This window comes from Porites lutea, chromosome 10 (assembly GCF_958299795.1).
Source record: "Porites lutea chromosome 10, jaPorLute2.1, whole genome shotgun sequence".
Taxonomy (NCBI): Eukaryota; Metazoa; Cnidaria; class Anthozoa; order Scleractinia; family Poritidae; genus Porites; species Porites lutea.
The window spans coordinates 13,262,524-13,285,732 of NC_133210.1; the positions used below are offsets into that span (position 1 = coordinate 13,262,524).

Genomic DNA, 23,209 nt, shown 5'->3' on the forward strand with positions numbered 1-23,209 from the left:
GCGAGCCTTTTTTCTGGCTGAAATTTTCGAAAAGGTAAGTTTTTATCCCTATAATTTTCGGATCATTAGGCTTTCAGCTAGGAAATCCGAACAGATGAAAAATTTTAAGGAGATAAAAATATGCCCGTATCTACCGTTTAAATACTAAAATACGTTAAGCAATGCTATGTTTAAGTGGTTTTGAACTATACTCTCGATGGGTGCCCCTGAAACAATAAACGTTGTTCTTTAAACTTCTTTTTAAACTCTACCTGTTCACAAACATTTTTCTTTCCATTAACTTCTACGGTTTTATATCTTATCGGTCATGGAGCAGAGTTATCTCAAGAGATGAGGAGCTTCCGCTGAATCCTTACACACTGTTAGTACATCTTAGTTCAATATTATTTCCCTATCTTATTTCACTCTGTTAAATAAGCTTCGATGAGCTCTTCCCCACTGAATTTATACAAGGTATCGTATGATAGTGATTAAAAAGAGTAAAATTGAAAGCTAACATTTGAAGATCTGTTCTAGAGAAACTAGTAAAAAACCGAGCTAGTTTTAAAATTTGAGAGTATTTCGCCTTTAAATATTAAATAATTATAAGACCGACGTCACACGTATTCTTTAAATATAACTAAATCACTCACTTTCTTCAACATACAAGTAACAGTTAAACTCGTACTACAAGTCAAACCATTGATTTTCCTTAAGTAACCAAGTTCAAACAAAATGAAGTTCATTGGTTTCTTTTACTTTCTATTCCTGCTATGTTCTTGCCAACTAGACTATTAACTGCAACAGGGGCACCCAACGACGGCTTCCACCTAAATACATTGAAAACACTTTTTAGGTTATCCAGAGTACTTTTAGATCCCTAGATATGCATTCTAGGCAGCGCTATAAAATTTGCACCTGTTCGGTCATCCTAGGGAACTTGAGTTTTTTCGAAATCACAAGGGTTTCAGTATCATTTTCCCGAAACTTTTAGATGCAATTTACATGTAACGTATTACGAAAGAGAGAATTTTTCTGATTCCTCTCTCCATCACATTTTAGAATCAGAAAATGTTAGGTTTCCTTTTTCTAATAAACATAGCGTAACCTGGGTAGTAAAATATGAAAAATTAAACTTCAGAAAATAGCCCTAGTAGGGAATTTATTGCATAAGCTTCGAAAATTGTACATGAATGGAAAGGTCCTCGAGAAACTTTCAGCCGTTCTCAAGTAATAGAAGATTCTAATCAATACTTGCTTCTCAGCACAGGTATTTAACAGAAAACAGTCGTTGGATGCCGCTGCTGCAAGAACTCGCTTGATAGATAAAGCTGTTTACATTCCATGCGTCCTCATCCTATACCTTCATTGCGCCTGTTTTGTTTTTAGGCACAAGGGAGGACAGGTTAGTCCGGCTCAACAAACAGAAGTGACGCAATTTACGAGCAGTGAAATTGAGATTCAGGCTGACCAAAATTCCCAAACTTCTTCAGCTGGTGTGCTTCACGGTCGCCAGGGAACACCAGCCGGCAAACTACCTCCCATAAAATCTGTGGTAAGTACACTTTTAGAAACCTCTGAAGAAATCCCTCTTTCTGCTTCACAAAAAAGACAGCGAAAAAAAAAGTCTTTTACCCTAAGGTGAAAACGACAGCACGACTTGTTGAAAGCTCGATTGATTTAAAAACATTTTTTTATCTAGAGAACGCTTCAAATGAGTGCGCACCAGATTATTCGTGCTGTTCATTTTGAGAAAGATAACACTTGTCCATCGTGGGTCTGCGAGGTTCAGATACAAAAGACTTCATATCAGTCTCATCTAGTGTTCAACCAGACTGTGACGTTTGTTCCACAAGCGGTTATGAAATCTATGGAAGTTTTAGTGTCCCGTCGTGTTCCATTTGATGAATCTAGCTATGCACTTTTTACTCGTGTCAATTAGTACATGTTTTCTGTTAAACAAATTTCTTGTTCTTGTTTCAACTTATAGGAAAGTAACTTAGCAGAGGGAGACCAAGCTAACCAATTCTTAACAACCGGCTCTAGTCACACCAAAGGCAGATTCGCTCACGCTAACAAAGGACAACTTTCTAGGTCATTTGTAAGTGAAAAAACTTTGTTTGTCTTTTCTTTTGTGTGTTGAAAAAAGATGCAACTGTTAGCACGCTGATGGAGTAACCTTACTCACTGAACTGCTTAATACTCGCTGTGAAGTGCGGCAAGACCTAGGCCCCGTTTACATGAAGAAAAGTTGTCCCGGGAAGAAGGGTCGCCATGAGCAAGTCAACGTTTCAGTGATTTTGTTACCTCTGCGTCCCGCGTCCCCGACGCTTAAAAATCCCCAAAGACGCAAAATAATTCATGGCATACGTCCCGTGGGAAGCAAAGCTATCTTTTTCACAATAATTCTGGTACGCGGAATCGTTGTTTTGAATAGTAGCCATGGTTAGTTTGTTTAAAGGAAGTTAGTCCTTGGAAAAAGGTGACTTGCACTTTGATTCAAAAATCTATTTCAACATCTTTGTTTGGCGGCTCAACATCAGCTATATGTACTTAGCCAGAGAGAGAGAAACTTCGTATGTTTGCTTTTTTTTTCTAGATTCATATTATATTATAACAATGTCACATTTGTTAGGTAGTCTTAAGCAGTCGAGGCAGACAGGAGGAATGGGCATCAGTTGTGTTTCAGGGATACTGTTATCACTGGAAACTGAAGGCGGTTCGTCAGTAGAGACAGGAAGCGTAGATAGTTAGCAATTGTTTTTTCTTTTATGCTTTATATAAGAAGGCTCGAAATATCTATTAGCAATAAAAGGTTTACTTGTCAAATTATTTGAATAAAGAGGCAGCAAGTATTCTAGTTTGTCTGTTTGTGTAGGTGAAGCAAGTAGTCAAGTTTTCCTGTTTGTGAAGGCAAAAAAAAATTCCTTCTCTTTCAATCGATCGACAAAAATAAACTTCAAACTACAAAGAGACAAAATTCAGGATCGAACACAAGCTGGAAACTTTTTCTATTCTTCATTGTTGTCGATGTCTTCGATTCTATTCATTTTGCACACCAGCGTTTATTTCAGCGTAAGAAACGAACCACACAATATCAGGGAATTTTGCATTTGACACGTTTAGTAGTTCGACCTGTTTATGATCTTTTTAATACCTTCCTGTCTCTACTTTTCGATCGATCCTGTTTTCAATCACAGATTAATCTATCCTTGGGGCACAGCCATCATCGGTCTGTACCGCCTTCTGTCAAGCCTCGATTGTCAATGTCGTTTCCGGGTCTAAGAGATCTTTATGACGACCCTAAGGCACATCGAAGGAGCTCAGTTGGATTCCATGGCCATGTAGAAGGAATTAGACTCAAATCCGTGGCACAGCAACAGGTTCTAAAGGAGTACAGGCGACGGTCAGATATGATCCAACAGCAACAGCCTACGGTCGCTATTGTCCACGTTGACTCCAACGGCAACACGCATACGGTACCTTTGGATGATGAAAAAATTACCTCTGGGATCGATGAAGTAGACGAGGAACAGGGGGAACAAACCATGAAGCCTTGCCCTTGTTTACCTGCGGTATCTGCCGAGTATCCAGAGTTTCCCGAGGATGGAGGCTGTTGGGCAGCGTTTAAGTACGTTTTGGGCTGGATCTTGTTCCTGATAAGCTTTCCATTCATTTGTGCGTTCACTTGGACCATTCCAGATTGTAGTAAGCCACATAACCGAAAGTACTTCCTCGCTTCCTTCATCATGTCCATCGTTTGGATAGCGATCTTAAGCTTTGGCATGGTCACCTTGGTTGGACGGTCAGGATGTATTCTCAGCGTGGACAAGTTTACCATGGGTTTGGTGGTCATTGCTATTGGTACCAGTGTTCCGGTTAGTTTTTGATACATAGTAACTATTTAAACAGGCCACTGAGCTGGACAATGCGGTACCCGTAAAATTGTAATCGCTTGAAATTTATGACGCCTTGTTATTCGCTTATTAAGCCCTATTAAGCCGGGTTAGCCAAATACCCTACCACTGGGCCACGCCAGCACTTAATTTGCAAATGCCAACCCCCGGGACTTAAAAGGCGCCCAAGTCTCCTCGCAATTGCCTGGGGAGGGGATGGACGCAGCTATGTAGTCATCAAGGTTTCCGTTTGTCCTGTTCAAAGCGTTGGTGCTCTCAAGTCAATTTTAACTGGTCATTTCGATTGTCTGAAAATCAGATTGTCAGCTAAAAATATGTTACGGCAAATTGATTTTTTAACTTTAAAATTTACTTTTAATTAGAATTTATTCCTGGCTCAAATTTAGCAATAAACCAAGGAATAACAGGGCCCTAGTAAAGAAGTTAAAACACCAAATAACAGTGAAGCATTTTTTGCAGGCATTTTCTTTGACCGACTCTGGTCGCTTTTCGGACCAAAATTTGACAAGATCTCATCTGGTGTGCTTTGTTCTATATTTTATTTAGGACGCTCTGAGTTCCATCCTTGTTGCTCGTGATGGATTTGGAGACATGGCCGTGTCAAACGCCATTGGTTCAAACGTGTTTGACATAAATCTTGGCATTGGGCTACCATTTGTCATCAGGGGCTTGATTGATAACTTTGAAGCTATACATTTGCTCTCGAAAGAGGAAGAGGTGGGTATTTGAATTTGTGTTTTCACCAAAATATGTGATGCTCTGCAGCAACTGAGGGACAAGAATCAGCACGCACTCTAAATATAGGTAACATTCGCGCTAAGTGGTGTGGGGTCAGGAGGGGAGCGGGGGCTGCTTTTCGGGTTTCCTACTATAACAGCCCTTTACTCGCGATCTCTACCTGATTAGTAGAAGGATTTAGTTAACATAATGCGACGAAAGTGACAAAGGGGCATTGGCTTGAAATGCAAGACTAAAATTTAATTGAAGTAGTGTATAGTAAAAAAAAAGACTTGAGTAAGTAAATCTTGGGGGTTTTGAAGGAAAGAGGGTCGTAAACATCTTGGCCCTACGCTCTCGTTTATATATACCTGTTTTTATTTCTTTACAGGATATGTTCCTCTCAGGGGATATTGTAATGGTACCACATGTAAAATTTGGTTTTATTCTGCTGCTGATTCTTCTAATCGCACTGGGGATTTTTGCCGCCTCGCATTTTAGACTCAACAGGCTAATTGGTAGCTCGTTTTTCTTCATGTATATTGCCTTTGTAGTCTACGCCTACCTCCAAGATATGTTATGTGACTACGATTGCTGACTGGAAAACGTTGTTAGTAGTTGCTTCACTTTTATGGCTGTCGCTCTTTTACTGGTTGCAGGAAATGTTACTTTTTCAAACCAAAAAATTTTTCCTTGATTTGGGGATCCTGCAAAATTTTCCCTTTTAATAGTAACAGAACAGCCAGTCATAAACGACCAAAACCCTCAAACCGTATTTGTACTCAATCAAGACTTAATTTAGATATTATTTTTGTACGAGGACGTCTTTTAAAACAGCAACAAGAAAATCGTATTAAAGTTCAAAACTCATTTTAATGTTCCCTTGATGTTTTAATGATCGTGATAACACTTGTTACTTTTGAAGGAAACATTACCACATCAAGGGAAAACTATAGTGAGATGTGTTATTGATATAAAAGAAACATGAAAAATTTACTTTACATTCAGTGGTCTTGGGGAAGGATTCGAGCAACAAAATTAAAGATTTCCCGGATATTTTTTTTTTTTCAAAATCTTTATTTAGTTTTGATAAATAGAAGGACTTAGTCCGGGTGAACATGTCAAATTTTACCCATGTTGCTCTGTTTTTCCGCGTTACCTCTCGCGTAAAGTATTTTAATTCAGTTGCTTTGTAATTGTTAAACTAGGAAGCTTCTGTACTGAAAGATTTAGAGAGTTCTTTTGTAAATTGTAAGTTTTGAAAGTTTGATAGTAAAAGAAAAAACGATTTGATAATCTCCTACATCAGCTGCCCTCTGCGGAATAAAGACCTTTGTGTTGAAGACAAGCAGGCTGGCTAGTTTAGTAGAATCAATCCATTTCAAGAAAAAAAACGAAAAAAGCTCTTAGCTTTTGTTGCTTAATATTGAAATGTGTCTTGACCACTAAAACGTCTTCAGTATTTCTGGTGGTAAAAACTTCGGGGAACGTTTGCAGAATGTATCCCAATTAAACTTGTATAAAATTGCCGTTAAGGTTAACTCGAGAAAGCGGCTTTTCGGAATTTTTGCGGCACATGGGGTCATGGCAACCTCGTCCCCAGGGTTTTCTCGTTTTCCAATATGCCGCCGCCATCTTGGAAAACGAGAAGACCCTGGGGACGAGGTTGAGGGTCATGGAGATTTTTGGTGTCCAACCGGAAGGATCATGGGAAAGTTTCAAAAAGGCAAAGGCTCCTGACTACCGCAGCGCGCTCCACGAGTGAGTTCAAGGAACCTACAAGGCAATCGCTCGCTCGCTTATCCCCTTTCCATATTAAATGCCTTCAATGCTAGGCTCTTTCGTAGCTGCTCGCCTGTGGTACACATTGTCTCCCAAAAAAGAAAGAGAGGAGAGATCTTCCTCTCCTCAGTTTCCTCCCGTCTTATTTTCGTGTTAGCGTTTTCTTGATTTCGCAGATCCTTTCACGGACCCGACTACAGTCGAACCTCCGTAAGCGACCACCCAAATGGCAAATACTGAGTGGTCGCTTGAGGGAGGAGGTCTTTTACAAGAATCGAACCACAGGGGGTCTCTTCCGAGGAGAGGTCCAGGCACATCTACTTTATGGAAGATAATTTATTGCATGCAATACCTAAGTTACGATATGTGTAGTTCCATGTTGTCACTAAAGGTCTTCTTATATTCTAAGTATCGCCACACAGCAAAAATAGTGATCAGAGAATGCGTCAAGTGGTCGCATACAAGGAGGTAAAAAACAATGGAAATCATTAACCGTCAAGCCCAAAAAGTGGTCGCGGTCGCTTACAGGAGATGGTCGTTTACTAGAGGTTCCAGTTGTAAGCCTTTGACTGAGAAAATTTTGGTATTTTGGATTGGCCGTCGCTTACGAGAGCTGGTCGTACATGGAGGTTCGATTGTATCTCGGAGCCTGGAACAAATTATACCCGGCATCAAAGGTACGGAAAAATGGGCAACAAAAATAGCCTGAGAAAACAGCCGACTTTGGCGACGCTACCACTAGTTTCCTCGTCAAATGACGTCTGAGAAACGAGCGCAGAAAATCCATACTGATGAAGCGTCACTACCCGGATCTGGGTAGTGCTTCTGAATGGCTGAATCAAATTTCCCACGCGGCACGACCAATCAAAAGCACTACCCAGATCTGGGTAGAGACGCGTCATCAGCATGGAATTTCTGCGTACGTTTCTCAGACGTCATTCGGCGAGGAAACCAGTGGCAGCGTCGTCAAATGTCGGCTGTTTACTCAGGCTGCGGTGACAAATAAAAAACGTGCAACTTGTTTTGCAACAATTAACAAAACGAGTCGAATAGCATGTTTTACTACCCATGTTCAGACCTGCTGACAACCGGATTTGTTGCAAAACAGGTTTTATGTGGGTGGTAAAACGCGCAACGTGGCTTTTCAACTCGTTTTGCAGCAATGTTGCAAACTAGGTTGCAGGTTTTTGTTGCCCGTTTTTCCGTTAAGCATGAATCATTACGGATTCGTGGGGGCCCAACGCTTCATAAAATCACATTTGTATGCGCGGTCAATTAAGGGCTTACTTTTTGCTCATTTCCTGATTAGTTCAGTGATCGGCTCCTACCTTCTGACCACATTGAAAAGTTGGCACGCAACTGTTTCCAGAATTTTTTGAAATGCAAAGTTGATGGACTTATGGCACAACTACTTTTTTGCTTGACCCTTTGATAACAGAATCAAACAAATGCCCCATTACTGGTTCAGTTTTGAAGCAAGGACCATTGGAGATGAACGGTGATCTCTTTTGGCCATTTTCAAGTTACCATAGCAACATCATAACCTATGTTAAACATAATTTAAGCTTTGGGCACATTTAACGCAGAAACGAATAAGCTAGAGTCAGTTACTTCTGAATTGCAATTGACTTACAAAATTTATTCCTCCGGGGCAACCAAATTCCCGGAAAATAGACTCTTCTGAAGTGGTCTGGGAACGAGGAATGATGGCAATCAGAGCTTGGTTACTAAGCTCAACGTGCAGTGAACGAAAAGCAAAAATTGATTGTAGGTTTTCTAGTGGTGAAAGTAGGGCTACATAAAGGAGTTTAAGATATACAAGGTTAATTGATTATCCCAAGGTTTTCTGGGAGTGTTAATATTTTAGCAATGGCTGATGTTGAGGAACAGACACGGCGAAATGAATTGGAAGCCGAAATGTCACGGTAAGTTTGTTTACCGGTGCGAGTGATTCAGTTGTTGCCGTTGGAATGTAGATTATGGCACATTTTTACTAATTATTTGTTTCCGAATGATGCTGAATATGATATGAAGAATTATGCAGCTAAAGGAGTCCAAGACCTGCATAATTCTTCTTCCAGCATGGTTTTTTTGGGGGGTTGGGGGGTTGATTTTTGGTCCAGGGATTTTGGTGGGTTTTTGTTGGAAGCTGTGGGGATTACGTTTGGTTTGATTTCTTCCCGTAGCCAATTGATCATCTTGGTCACTTGAAATCTGGAGTAATCCTCTTGGACTTTAGCTATGTAGTTTGCGAACACTCTCTCAGGGTTCCTCTCAAGACTTGCTAGCAGGCTATAGTTCTATACCTGCCAACTTTTTCTGAGATATAAGCGTGAGATTTTTATCCTGGGTGTGCTGGGATTTTTGAAGATGACACTATCATTTCCGAAGATTCCCAAAGAAGTCCGAAGTCTTTCGAAGACATCCGAAGTCTGCCGAAGGCGAAGTTATTGAGAAGACTCTTATCCACAAAATCAGAGATCACGAGGAAGGTATTGTCATTTATCCATTTTACACATGCTTTTCGTTCCTTACATGGGTCTGAGTTAACATATTTTTGGAAATTGTGTCAAGCAAGACGGCAACAACTCACATTTTTCAATCAGGCGTGAGAAATTGGGCCGCAAGCGTGAGCTGGTGTGAGATCGAAGTTTTCAACCCGCAGGCGTGAGAGTTGGCAGGTATGTAGTTCTGTAGTGTCTGTAGTGGAGTAAGGTTGACCTGAATCACCTGATCACATTATACCTGCCAACTCTCATGCTTGCGGGCCAATTTCTTACACCTGGTTGAAAAATGTGAGTTGTTGCCGTCTTGTTTGACACAATTTCCAAAAATATGTTAACTCAGACCCATGTAAGGAACGAAAACCATGTGTAAAATGAATAAATGACAATATGTTCCTCGCGATCTTGATTTTTGAAGTGAAAAGCACTGGGAGCGAGCCCGCCTTCGGCAGACTTCGGCAGACTTTGGACGTCTTCGGAAGACTTCGGACGTCTTTGGAAGACTTCGGACTTCTTCGGAAGACTTTGGACTTCTTCTGGAATCTTTGGAAATGATTGTGTCGTCTTCAAAAATCCCAGCACTCCCAGGATAAAAATCTCGTGCTTATATCTCAGAAAAAGTTGGCAGGTATATCACATGCTAACCAAATGAGTCCTGGTCCAGCTTATTAGAAAGTATTCTCAGTGTATATGATGCACTTCTAGTGACAAAATAATACTTTTTGTTTTGTAACTTGGAAATGTGTGCTGTCATAAACCAACGAAATTGACAGCAGTTCGGTTTTAAAGAGATGGGATGCCTCTGGCCACAGACAGATTGCCTTAGCTTTCAGTAAAGAATAAACGACGGGCAAGAAACTTTCTCTTTTCTCACTGTTATTAAAAAGGGAGAAGTCTACTACATCGTGAAAGTTAGTGACTTGTTATAAGAGATGGCAATATTATGACATGGCTGTCTCAAAGTTGAAGAACATAAGCAAGAGTGTATGGAAACAGATAATTGATAAGTGAGCGTGATTCTGTTTATCATCTAAGAACTAACTTCCAAAAAAGTGTTAACCTAAGACTTCTCCTAATTATCTACGGTATAAAATCCATAAACGTTGGCTACTCTGGTGGATTCATTTTATTGTAATATGTGTTACAACTTTGAATGCTTTAAAATGCAGATGGTCATTAACTTAGCACCAGTATCGCTAAGCAATAAAAAAGTGAACTTCTACAGTACACTTGCCTAACATTGACTTTTCTGAAGAACAATTCTACAGAAAATGCTTACAAGAGCATTTCTGAGCCTCTAGATTTCAAATTTTTTTTTTTTGGGGGGGGGGGGCATGCCCCCAAACCCCACTTGCGGCTCGAAACTTGCCTCGTCTTGTTCTGAAGTCTGGCTATGGCCGTGACCTTCATCTCCTGGCATTTTGGAATTACTGACTGATATCTCCAAAATTGTTCTGATCATATGAAAGCCGAGTCAAATAGTTATTTTATGATTCATTCAAAATAATTTTAACTATAAAAACATGCTTACCTTTATCAGCAAAAACAGTTCCAGTCTTCATTTGCCTGTTCCTCGGCAAATTCAGGATGTAAATAGATGTTTAATTCAGCATATATTCTTCAAATAGCAAATTTCTTGTCTTGCTATGTTTGTGGGCAGTAGTGTGGCAATTTCTCTTTCCTAAAATGTGTGTCATTTTCCTTCATTTTCTCCAGCCCTACGAAAACTACCAAACTAGCACAACCTCGTCCTCAGGACTCTAACTTCCAAATTTATTAAACACTAACTGGTTAGGAAGAATAATTACACTACCACTCAAAAGTAAGTCACCACCCTCTGGCAAGGTGAGATGAGATGACCCTGTCGTCTCGATCTCGCAAGGGGTTTGCGGGCTTAATGACGAAAAAATTTCTGTACATGGCTTTTCTGATCCTGATGTGTTGGACCTCCAACAATTCCTTAAGTAAGCTTCGATTAAAGAATGCGGTTGTCATACATGTATAATTTTGCATGAATCCTTTCATGGCAAAAACGGCATTGGGACTTTTTTATATCAAAGTTTTTAAAATTATCGATTCGTAGTATACATATGTAGAATTAATGATTGTGCTACTCTAAAATGTAAACAGTAAGAAATCAACCAAGTTCCATGACTATGCAACTGACTGCAAAATAATAATGTCAACATGTATTTTTAGCAATACACAAAAGATCCAAGAGTTCTTCGAGCCGTTCTGTCGATCGATTTATGGAACCATCAATATTTCTATAGATGGTTTTTACAGTGACGTCATCAAATTGTAAAGTCAAAATAGCAAAGTTTTGCAAATTCTTATTTACACTAGGTTGAAGATAAACAAAAAATAAATCTTTCCTCAAGTTTCCAGTCCCATAGCATGTTTCATTTCGAAAATACAGCAATTATTTATTTGTACCTCCCAAGTTTTCACAGTTCGAGACACCAAAATAGGAATTATGTCTGATTGAAAGAAAGTCTCTCCTCTTAGTTTTCAGCAGTTTAACCATGTCAAGTATTAGAAGATGTGTTTATGCGCACATATGCTAGCCCTCGACTGAAAAGAAAGAGCTTTTGTAAAAAAGTGAACTCCAGATGTTTTTGTTGTTTTCCGGCGCCATATTGGTGTACCAAAACTTTACACCAATATGGGGTCTCATCTGCACTTGTTTGGATCACCTCTTGCTTCATGTTGTTAAGGTTTTTAACTTGTTATGTTTTAGTAGACCAATTTTAATATAAGAAATTCATACTTGGCTCTGAGGCTTGGGGAATAAAACAAATGAAGTCACATCGAGGCTCAGGATTTAATATTACTCATTTCTTTTGTTTTATTCTCCCAAGCCTTGGCAACAAGTCAAGTGTGATCTTTAATATATCACATTCGGTCTAATGAAATTATTTGTTTTGTTATCCCTGAAATGCCCCTAAAGGGAGAAGGCTATTTTGCCCTGGAAATTTTTCCCATTCACTTTCTCTCCTCCCCACTCCTTTTGCTTTTCTTCATGAACGTATAATTTATTTAACATGAACATATAATGAAGGAAATACAGGTGAGGAGTGGAGCAAGATTTTTGTTGGAATTTTGTGGTGAAAAAAAAAATTTCTCTGGCCTGCTTTAGTGCATCATGTTCAATTGCTCAGTTGTTTATGGTTGTTAAAGATCATAATGTTGCAAGTGTTACAAGGGATGTGGCTCCCTACAGTTGGTTTGTGTGGTTGACATGTGAAATGTTTTAAGTATTTCTTATTATCTTCTTTACAGGTTTGAACAAGAAATTGCAGAACATCCTGTAGCAAGGCCAGTTATAGCCACAAATACTTTTCGCATGGCCTCCAAAGCAATCGAAAACACTCCCAAACCCTTACCCACTCAACAGATTCCTAATAATCATTTCACACCAAGACATCAGACTCCACACCCACCTCCTTTACTACAACCTCCGCTCTCAAATCAAATGCCACCTCACATGCAGGTTCCAGTACAACATCACATGCAAGTCCCACCAAATCAATTACCTGCACCACCAATGCCACCCGCGATGAACCTCCCTCCTGGGGTCCAGCCCATGGTACCTCAGATGGTTCCTAATCCTGGGCTTCCTGTAGGCCCTGTTATGGCTCCACCTGGGCTACCTATGGTTCCAATGCCTATGCCTGTAGGGGTACCTGTGGCAATGCCAGGGGTACCCGTGGCAGGGCCAGTCACTCCCACTATGCCAATGATGACTGCAGAGGAGCAAAAGGAATGGGAATCAACTTATTCACAGAGTGGAGCTGCTGCTGAGGGAAAAGAAAAAAAGAAAACCAAAGAGAAAAAGTTTATAAGAGTTGCTGGAGACACAGTGTGGGAGGATAGCTCATTATCAGAATGGGAACAAGGTACAAAACTGGTTTTTGATGGTTGATACTGATTTTTTAATTGCGTTTTCCCGTTTTCTGTGTGTTTAAGTGCATTTTTCCAGAGAATAGGACAGCAAAGTGCCGACTGTTGTTTATTGTGTAGGTGTGGCTCTTACATGGGGTTAACTTTCTGCTGACTGGTTTTGGTCTAATGTGATACAGTAAAAACCTGTACGTAAGAAACTGGTTTTTAAGAACCTTTTAGACTAAAATTTGCCAGTTAGACCTCCTCTGTGCAAGTAAAATAAAATACACATAATGGTAAGCAGGTTTTGCACAAGGAATAAGCTGAATACTCCTACATACCCTAAGCTACAAACTATTTTAGCTTCAGAAAATAAGAACCTTTTAAGAAACTAAATAGCCTAAATTTTTGCCAATTACCATTTATGTGAGAACCTGTTTAGGCTAACTTGGGGAATGCAGGTTCTTACTCGCGGGTTTTTACTGTATTATTTTTTTTCTAAGTGCATTTTCTAGTGTTAGACAGCGAAACACTGGTTGTTGTGTCATAAGCATGGCTGTTATGTGGGGCTAATTTTATGCAGAAAAGGTAAAAAAAATTTGTGTCAGGACTGCCTTACAGCCTTTCCTAGTGCTTATTTACACCAGATATTTAGGGGGTGTATTTCTGCCATAAATGTTTAAAATGTAATCTCTGATTAAATATGTGGGATGGTAGCTGAGAGGTTTTTTTTATACCATACAGGTGCATGTGCACTGTACGTTGTACATGTAACCTAAAAAATGGCTGTGCGCATCAGTGCCTTTTGTAAAAAAATATTTTTTATTGGCAGAATCAAAGTTAACACTTGCACTCCTGATGATGAAAAAGAATTCCAATTTTTTTAAATAATCCTAACAAAAATAGTACGGTGCAAAAGTTCTGTCAAAGAGGTTTAATTTGAATGGTAACACCATAGGATTTCATCCTTAGATTCAAAATGTAGAACTACATACTTACGTGGGAAGTACTGCTGAAGAGGTTTCATTTGAATGGTCACACCAAAGGATTTTGTCTACAGACTCAAAAGTTAGAACTGCATACTAAATAAATAGTACCATGTGAAAGTACTGCTGAAGAGGTTTCATTTGAATGGTAACACCATAGTATTTTGTCCACGGGTTTTAAAGTTAGAACTACGTACTAAAGAAATAGTATCATGTAAAAGCACTGTTGAAGATTGAGGTTTCATTTGAATGGTAACACCATAGGATTTTGTCCACAAGTTTAAAAGTTACTGTGACTCATCATCCCGCCATAACTTGGTCTTGGAGGGAAAGCATTAATTGAACATCTCTCTTTCTTATGCGCACTTTCCTTTTTTATTTCAGACGACTTCCGAGTGTTTTGTGGTGATCTGGGTAATGAAGTCACTGATGAGATTTTGACAAGGAATTTCTCAAAGTATCCATCTTTCCTGAAAGCAAAAGTTGTCCGTGACAAAAAGACAAATAAAAGCAAGGGATATGGTTTTCTCAGTTTTAAGGATCCCAATGATTTTATCAAGGCTATGAGAGAAATGAATGGTAAGTCATAAGATCAATGCAGACTAAAACTATAAAAAAATGTTTAGTTTTCTTGAAATCACAACTAAAACACAGTAATTATCATCATCAATAGACCCCATGGTTTTTTCACTTTTGACAGGGACCAGTTAGCAAAAATTGATCAACATGATACAATACCATACAATACATTTTATTGATTATCCCAATTGGGTTTTTCAGAATTAATTTCCAGGACTCATAAGGCTAAGTAATGTACAAAATAACTAAAAATTACATGTATAAAAATTACAATTGAATTTGAAATGCTAGAACTGCAATTATGAAATGTAAAAAGCTAACAAACAATTTGTTAAAAAATGTAAAAAAAATATAAACATTACTCCCTGATTTCAAAACAAAGAACAAACCAGGCAGTTACATAAAGACATCCCTCTTCTAGACAAGATGAGAAGGTTGCAAAAGCTATTTGAAAAGTATCATAACAATAATTGACAGGGTTTGTAGTGAGTCTGGAATTTGTGAAAATGTCTTGAAATTTGCCCAGCAATTTTCCAGACTTGGAAAAAGTCTGGAAAGTAGAGGTAAAGTCTAATTTGAAAAATGGTAAAAAGTCTTGATTTTTTTTTTAAAGTGTTTTTTTGTTTTGGTCAAACCCTATTCAGCCTCATCCATACGTTGCAGGGCATCATGAAAAAAGCTTTGTTCCTGCGAAGGTCTCTATTGATCACCCATATGTATTTGATAACCTCGAGTCTGGAAAAAGTCTTAAATTTTGGATCCAAAAATTAATCTTTACAAACCCTGATTGATATAGATATTTACAAAACTATCTGATAATTATCAATAGGTCAACATTTAATAAATTAAGTTATTGTTATTAAATCACTTACAATAATGACCTGTTACAGTTTCAATAGGTCAATATATCATTTCACTCTTGTTTTAGCAACACATTCACAATAGTAAGAGCTGAGATGGCAGACCCTCTGTCCAGACAATAAACACCTGCGAATAAGAACCTAGTGGATTAAGAACCTCCTGGCAGAAATTTGCCCTTTTAATACCCAAAAATAGAAGAACCTGTTTAGCCAAGCAAGATCAAGCAGGTTCTTATATGGGGGTTAAAGCTAAATTATGATAAACAATTTAACAATGGAGTGTAACTTTGAGATTCTAAATTTAAGTATAACAAGAACATACTGTACCAAACAGTATAGTGAATGACGATGTGATATTCTTTTTTACTTCAGGCAAATATATAGGCAACCGCCCAATCAAATTAAGGAAAAGCACTTGGAAAGACCGAAGTATAGACGTTGTCAAGAAGAAACAAAAAGAAAAGAAGCGCTTGGGATACAGATAACACAAAATTTATTCATTCTAACTTGAAAATATATCTCGGTATATGTAGGAATCTGGCTTATTTCTATGGCATTTTTAATATTTTCACTACTGAAAGCTTACTCAAAATAATGGTGTTGCCTTTTTTTCCTCAAACTTTTAGAGTGATTTTACTTAACCTATGAAATATATAGTAGAATACTACACACTATTATGCACTAATTCCATTGTCATCTTCTGTTTACTTGTTGCTATTTTGCTCTAGTTGTTAGTGTATCTGTTTCACAGTTCAAGTAAAATCACTCTAACAGTATGGCACAGTTTTACTAACCTTGCTACAACAAATACACATTTGAGTTTAAAACCGAAAAAATATAATAAAATTTACCCCAATCAATTAATATGGCTCATTTTTCTTAGGCTTACGATGGATTTGCCAGGTTAATTTAACCCACGTTAACAACTTGTTTTTAGTTCACATTCCTCTGGATCAAATTATTGTGTTCTTTCTTTTTAATTTAAAAAAAAATTAATATTATTTATTATAATTGTCTTCCAATCACTGCAAACAATATAATTATCATATTGTTTGCAGTGATTGGAAGACAATTTCAAGTTGGTCTTAGAAATACATTAGGGACTGCAGTTGAAGCAGGGCTTAAAAGGGCATTTTCATTTGCTTGGTGGGCAAGGGCCCAGTCAGGTCGTCTTCCAACTAAGTTGTTAAAATATTAAATGAAGACTTTCCCAGGACAAACAAAATTTGAGAGCTGCTTGTCTGAAGAGCAAGCTATAATTCAAGCTTTTTCACGTCCTGTGAGGGAATCAACCTCAGATATTGCAAAACATGAACACCTTGATTAACACATTTCAATTTATTATCACTACAGTCTTAAAGGTGTCTTAATGGACACTTTCTTAAGTGGCGACACTTGTAGCTGCCCTGACAAAACCCTGTTGCACTAGTCACCAAAAAGAGCCTTCTTCATGCATGGTCACTCCATCTTCTCCCCAAGGGTGTCTGCTTTTGAGAGAATTTCAACTTTTGTTCACTGAGATGTGGAGAAACCAAAATTAAACCGTTTCAGAATCTAACTATCGAAATAATTTAATTTTGGGCTCCATCTCGCTAGGCTTCCTAAACACAAAACTCATTGCCATTCCCCTTATTGGAAACTCAGAAAACTGTGAACATCAGAGATATTTTCTGCAATGTTATTGTGTTGCAAGGAAAAAGCCAATCAGGCATGAGGAAACTAAACCGAAAAAAAACGTAAATTATAGCCTGCGTAGCTGGGGGGATCATTAGAGCAAGCAAAAACTCCAAAGCCCTGTGGAGAATGGGGAGGAGGTGATTTGAAATCAATGGTGGCTTCTCGTCAAAACTGTCACATGTGCAAAAACAATTCCACCAGCTATACAGGCTGCGTATTAGTTTGTGGTTTTGTGTCTTGCTTATGTGTCCTGGTCTTTGCTGTGATCATTCACAGCAAATTAGGTCAACAATGGGTTAGTAACAACATACGTATCTAATACACTAAAAACCCGCAAGTAAAAGCCTGTGTTTTCCAAGTTAGCCCAAATAGGTTGTTACCTAATTTGTAATAATTAACACAAATTAGTAGTTTATTAAAAAGGTTCTTATTTTCTGAAGAAAAAATACTTTTTACCTTAGGGTATTAGAATTTTTCAGCTCATTCCTTATGAAAAACCTGCTTACTATTATATTACTTTGCAGTTGGAGTGATAAAGGCACCTATGTCTCCAAATGTTGACTTTTCTCATTTGCCCAACTGACCAGAATTTTTAAATAGATTTTAGAAAATAAGAATCGGTTTCAGATTTTAAGCTAAACAGGTTCTTGTATAGAAGGGGGTCTAAGTGGCAGTTTTTAGCCTAACAGGTTCTTAAAAACCAAGTACTTACTCGTGGGTTTTTACTGTAGTGTAAATAATGTATATAACTACTGTTGTTTGCTTTAGTTAGTTATGACCTTAGACTAGAGGTTTTTAAGAAAAGAAATAAAGTTATGTTTCCAAAACAAGTTGAGGCGGTTAATCATTTTTTTTTGTCATATTTGCCTTTAGATTTATAAGAGGGTAGTAAGTAAATAAGTGTGCTAGCATGCTTGAAAATCACCACTCAAGGAGAGGCAGGGTTGCGGCAGGGTTCTTCAGAAAATTTAAAGTGGAAGGAGAAGAACTTAAGTAGGTTACAATAGATCAGATCTGAAGGTGAGCTCCTTTTATTGGACACAGCTGCATATTGGGTTAGGCAGGGGTGGAAAATATTGATTTGGAGAGGTGGAGAACTGAAAGGTACATTATTAGTGATCAGGGAAAGAATTTTTGTTGTGAGGATGGCATCTTTATTTACTCACATAATTTTCATTATTTTGTATCTCATATTTGTTTTTGTCAAACGGTAGTTGAGAGACAAATACCATAGATTTATTGTCTCACTTAGAGGATTATCCTCTGTGATTAGCTGGTGGTGTTCACTCATCTCTGTAGGTCCTGGACAACCCTGATTGCAATTGACCTGCTAGCAAGCTCTCCATTTATGGTGAGGGAAGCGAGCCACAAGAGAACGCGTGAGAGAGTGGCAAAGCCACCAGGGGCAGAGGAAAGGAGAATCTCCCTTTCTTTCCCTTCCCCTCGACTCCCATCTCCTTTTGCGTACTGTTCTCACATGACTTCTCGTGACTACCCCAAATGAAGAGCTTGCTCGCAGGCTAGATTGCAGTTGGCTATATTTTTATGAGTGCCATACACCCATTGCTCATGTTCAACTATCCCTGAAGAACATAAGGGACCACTTATATAAGGAACATAAGAGAACTGCTCTGTCTAGGAGATTTTTTGCTGTTTTTTAGTAAATCAAAGCCAGTTAAAACTGACCTTGATTTTGTTACTTACAGTTCATGTCTGAAGGCTGCATTCATCATTTGCACATCTCCCATGATGCACCTTTTTTGTCCCCCAAAATTTTGCACAAGCATTATCTTCAATTTCTACAGTACCAGGAGAAGTTTTAATTATGCATAACTTGGGGGGTAAAAACGGTGTTTCATGGGAGATCTACAAATGGCGAATAATTGAACTCCAGTGTAAAATGATGGATTAGAAATGATTAACTTAAAACAGTTTTAATGGTGTCTCAATGGTGTAAACAAGTCTTGACCCCTTATCAGAAATTTTCGACGAATCCGCGTCTGGGATCTATTCTTACCAAGTGTCCGTCATGTAGACTATTAATTTACTATCTTGTTCCCTGAGATGAGGTTGTGGTACCTTTTAATAGAAATCCTTTGAGTATTTTCATATTGAAATGGACTACTATATACACTTGGTTGGATGAAAAAATATGTTAAAATTTCTGTTTTCTTTCAGTACCTTGTCACCGACGCACTCATCCAAGGCTGCCTGTAAGTAAAACGGACAAATTTGATTGGCTACGAAGGTAGGGCCCACGAGACTTATCCAATCACAATCCTCGATTAAGCAACCTGTTCGAGGTTCTCGCGTGCTGTAGTGCAAAAGTGAGAGATCATCACGAAACACTTCGGAAAAATTGAAGATGGACCTCGTTTTGGAAGCGCTTGATCTGTATTTGTTCACTCCTTATGTATATCCTACATCTTGGCCCGAAGACAACTGGCTCAGGCAATTTTTGTCTCTCCTCATTGTTGTTAACATCGGAGGCGTGATAATGTACTTTGCATTCGCCTCGTTCAGTTTTTTCTTCGTGTACGATCGCGAGCTCATGAAACACCCACTCATTCTGGAAAATCAGATCCGTAAAGAAATAACGGTTACAATGACATCCGTTCCATTTGTTAGCCTGCCGACGGTTGGATTATTTGTGCTTGAAGTTCGGGGCTACAGCCGTCTGTATATGACCGATCTCTCCAAGTCTGCATGGCCGCAGGTTCTTGGTGACTTCGTACTAAGCTTGATCGGTTTCCTCACCTTCACCGACGCATTAATTTATTGGATCCATCGAGGGCTACATCACCGTTCAGTTTACAAGTATCTTCACAAAGTTCATCATCGCTGGAAGGTCCCAACGCCGTTTGCAAGTCACGCCTTCCATCCGATCGACAGTTTCCTACAAAGCTGTCCCTATCATGTGTATCCATTTATTTTTCCACTGGATAAATATCTCTACCTCGCGTTGTTTGTTATCGTCAATATTTGGACTGTGTCGATTCATGATGGCGATTACAGGGTGCCAAGACTGTTTGAACCTCTTATTAATGGTTCTGCCCATCACACAGATCATCACCTCTATTACAACTATAATTATGGACAGTACTTCACTTTGTGGGATCGGATCGGCGGCTCGTTCCGTTATCCAAGCGCATTGGAAGGCAAAGGTCCGATGGATGAGCTAAAGAAAATGAAAGGAAGATGATTGATGTTTGCAGTTATCTTTGACAGCGATAATTTAAGATAGGTTTGTCAACAGGCCTGTTCTTAAACCAGTCACACCTCCGGAACACCCCCAAACCAGGGGTCCCCTATTTGATGTTTTTGGTTTTGCTTTGGGGTAATAATGACATATTTGTGTTTCAATTAAGTTGTTTAATACGGTAAGCTAATATTGCCACTAAACTAAGGTATCACTTAGGGTCGAGTGACGAAATACCTATATTCTATGTACTGAAAACAAAAAATCAGACAAACAAAGAAAATGCTGTCATGCTGTGTTGGAGTATGATCTCCTTAGTTTCCCATATTGGTCCTCTTTATGGGTTTCATTTTAATTTTTTAACCCTGGGAAAGAGGTTCCTGACAAGCATCCCTTTTTTATCCATAACAGGGAGGGGGGGACCCCTGGTAATTCTTGGTGGGGGTGTGCCGCCCAGTTCTCCAAATCATGACCCTATTTCAGACCCAAAAAATGCCATTTTCCACACCCGTTTCAGACCTGGCCTTTCGCAGAAATGATGTCATCATTACTCACACTGGAGTGCCAACAAAAAAATTCTTCAAATGCATGTCAAATTTTCATATTTCTTTTTTGTTCTTATTCATTTGGAACTAAAGCAATAAATACGTTTATATGCTCCCGTAGTTCCCTCGCAAACTATACCTGATTCCAGACCAAAGTAAGCAAATCGATACCCGTTTTCAGATAAATTTTTATCATTCACAAATATAAAAATGTCTTAAGTGTTAGTTCACTTGTGTCATGAGTCAACTTGCGATTATGTAAAATAATTTTTTTTTTTTTTTAATTTTTACTCAAAGTTAGCTTTCTTGTCAAAGTGGTTTTGTTGATGTTTGTTGAGTGAAGTGGAGGCAAAGTCCATTTTAAGATGTAACTTTGATCTGAATCCGATCTAAATAAATCCCAAATCCTCATTGGTGGTGGGCAGGATGAATCCGTGCAATAGGGGCTTTTCATTCAGCCAAAACTATTAAAATTTTGGTTGAAAGTCAAATGGAATTATCCATCCTGGTTCAATCGAGCTAGAATATTAGTAGCCTGCGTTGAAGCTGCAGCCCACGCATCGTCTAGACCATTTGTATAGTCCATCTGTGTATTAGTGCACAAAAGCTTGTTCTGATATCCAGCAGCTTCACAAGGATATATGTGAGCGTTTCTGATAGGCGGGTTTCTTATGGGTTTCTTATGTGCCTATCACAATTTGCCCAATTCTTACATGTGCATGACAGTTGGATGCAGTGACAACATCAAAATTCACAGAAGGGAGTTGGCAACTGAAGTGTTTACAGTAAACTGCAGTGAAAGAGCAGTTCGAACTTGAATTTATGCCTTCTTCTGAACAAGAAAAATGCTTTGAGGGAATTCCTTCAAGGCCAAAATGTGTTTTTCAGTTTGTCAACTGGTTTTTCAGTGTCTTCCAATCGCTGCAGATGCACTGCCATGTATTCTGCCATCTAGCTGACAGTTTTAGCATCAAACCAAATCAGGAAATCGTTATATTCAGACAAAAAAAATACACACGTAGCTATTCAGGTCCAGGCATTTCAGAGAAAACCAAAGAAAGTAGGTTATTAGCTGCAGTATAAAGCTTAAGGCTTTATTAGAAGTAAAAAGGAAAACATTGTAAACTGCATCTGTAATAAAATCCTGTCAGAAAACAACCAGTGCAGATGTCATAAACCACAGGAACTAATTATTACTCAATATGCATGAAACAGACCAGCTCTATTACCTCTAAGTGTGAGGCTCAGAGCAGCATAAATGAAATTTGCTCAGTCAAAGTTTTGAATACTCCATATGCATGCACTGCATAATCCATGCCATATGAGAGAAAGCAAGAAAAATCTCAGTCTGTTGTTCAAGTTGACTCTAAGGTCATGTTTCACTCTATCATAGCTCATATTATCACTATCATAAACTGCATAAGGAACTAGCATATCCAAAAAATGCCAACATACTAGTATGTCTTTGCGACACTGGGGGGATTTGAACATGATATTGTGCACTAATTTGCAGAGGCTCTATACAGAAGGTTCAGTGTCTGCGATGCAGGCTAGAATATTAGGCACTAATAATTAGTGCCTAAATGAATTAGCTGCTTGGAATTTTTGTTAAATGGAACGTGAGTCTGAGAAGAAAGTAAGCAGTCGTTTATCAGTCATTGTGATGATGTCATTTGACAGCAACTACCATTCAGTGACAGCAACTACCATTCAGTCTTTCTGTATAGTTGCTTCCAGGTGCCAAACAGGGTCCACAGTGTGACTCGGAATTTAAATAAAAATTAAGGCACAAAATAAATTTTGTTACTTGTACTTATAACCAAGGGGGTATTCGACAAAGTTTAATGCAGAGAGGCTCTGCCCTGAGGTCAACTGTTTCTTATCCTTTAAGAGAAATGGTACCCCGTTTGTTTTTATACTTTCTATTGACAAAGGGAGCCCCTTTCACAAACCTAATTTAGACCTTGTCATCGCTTTTAACTGCTGTAAATGCACAGTCTTTTAAATATGAATAAATCGCAAAACCAGAACATGTTCTCGGCTTTTTAACAGTCATGCATCGGTTTGCCCTTTTGGGACCTTTTGCAGACCTGAAGTGACAGATTTTCGTACCCTTTCATATACTTCAACTAGTAGTGAAATCATTATGGCTTCCCCATGTAGGCCATTATAGTGAGTATCCCCCCCCCCCCTCCCCGGTACTTCACTGATGTCATAATTGTGAAAATAGTGGAGTATACTCATCACCTTGTTGTACCTGCCCAGCTTAAGCGTAGATTAGTAGCTAAGAACAAATTGAAGGATGATGAGTCTGATATGAAGTAGAGGTCGAGGAGGGTGTTATCTGCCAAGGCAGAGTAATAGCCCCGGGGGGGGGGGGGGGGGTACTTTAGGAATTTCTGGGTGGGGATATGCTGCTAGGACCCTGGAACCCTCAATTAACATATACCAGAGCTAGTTCAGCTGAATTTTGCTACCCTATACTAGAGTAAACTCCCCAAATCCCCCTATCCTAGAGCAGCTGTTTTCCAGAAACTACTGACTGGAGAGGTAACTAGCACAGTCTAGCCAAAACAAAA

General features: G+C 38.8%; 3 protein-coding genes across 7 annotated transcripts in view; all 3 read left to right on the top strand.

The window, feature by feature from the left end:
- LOC140950037 (sodium/potassium/calcium exchanger 4-like) overlaps window positions 1-5,961 on the top strand; it is an 18,766-nt gene extending 12,805 nt beyond the window's left edge. For 3 of the 5 annotated variants that reach the window (XM_073399197.1, XM_073399195.1, XM_073399196.1), the window contains exons 7-12: window positions 317-361; window positions 1,369-1,534; window positions 1,970-2,080; window positions 3,180-3,857; window positions 4,443-4,613; window positions 5,005-5,961. In XM_073399197.1, the coding sequence (XP_073255298.1) occupies window positions 317-361; window positions 1,369-1,534; window positions 1,970-2,080; window positions 3,180-3,857; window positions 4,443-4,613; window positions 5,005-5,211 (1,378 nt within the window). In that variant the 3' untranslated portion in view covers window positions 5,212-5,961. The remainder of the gene's footprint in view (window positions 1-316; window positions 362-1,368; window positions 1,535-1,969; window positions 2,081-3,179; window positions 3,858-4,442; window positions 4,614-5,004) is intronic. The other 2 variants (XM_073399199.1, XM_073399198.1) reach the window with 2 other exon arrangements.
- Window positions 5,962-8,139: 2,178 nt separating this feature from the next.
- On the top strand, window positions 8,140-16,019 carry LOC140950038 (uncharacterized). Its single transcript, XM_073399200.1, has 4 exons — window positions 8,140-8,320; window positions 12,182-12,798; window positions 14,155-14,349; window positions 15,582-16,019. Exons 1-4 carry the CDS (start codon window positions 8,265-8,267, stop codon window positions 15,692-15,694), a joined length of 981 nt encoding a protein of 326 aa, XP_073255301.1. The 5' UTR covers window positions 8,140-8,264; the 3' UTR covers window positions 15,695-16,019.
- A 3,044-nt stretch (window positions 16,020-19,063) lies between these two features.
- On the top strand, window positions 19,064-22,469 carry LOC140951032 (lathosterol oxidase-like). The gene has a single exon (XM_073400255.1). The coding sequence runs from the start codon at window positions 19,252-19,254 to the stop codon at window positions 20,086-20,088; it is 837 nt and encodes a 278-aa protein (XP_073256356.1). The 5' UTR covers window positions 19,064-19,251; the 3' UTR covers window positions 20,089-22,469.
- The last annotated feature ends 740 nt before the right edge of the window (window positions 22,470-23,209 follow it).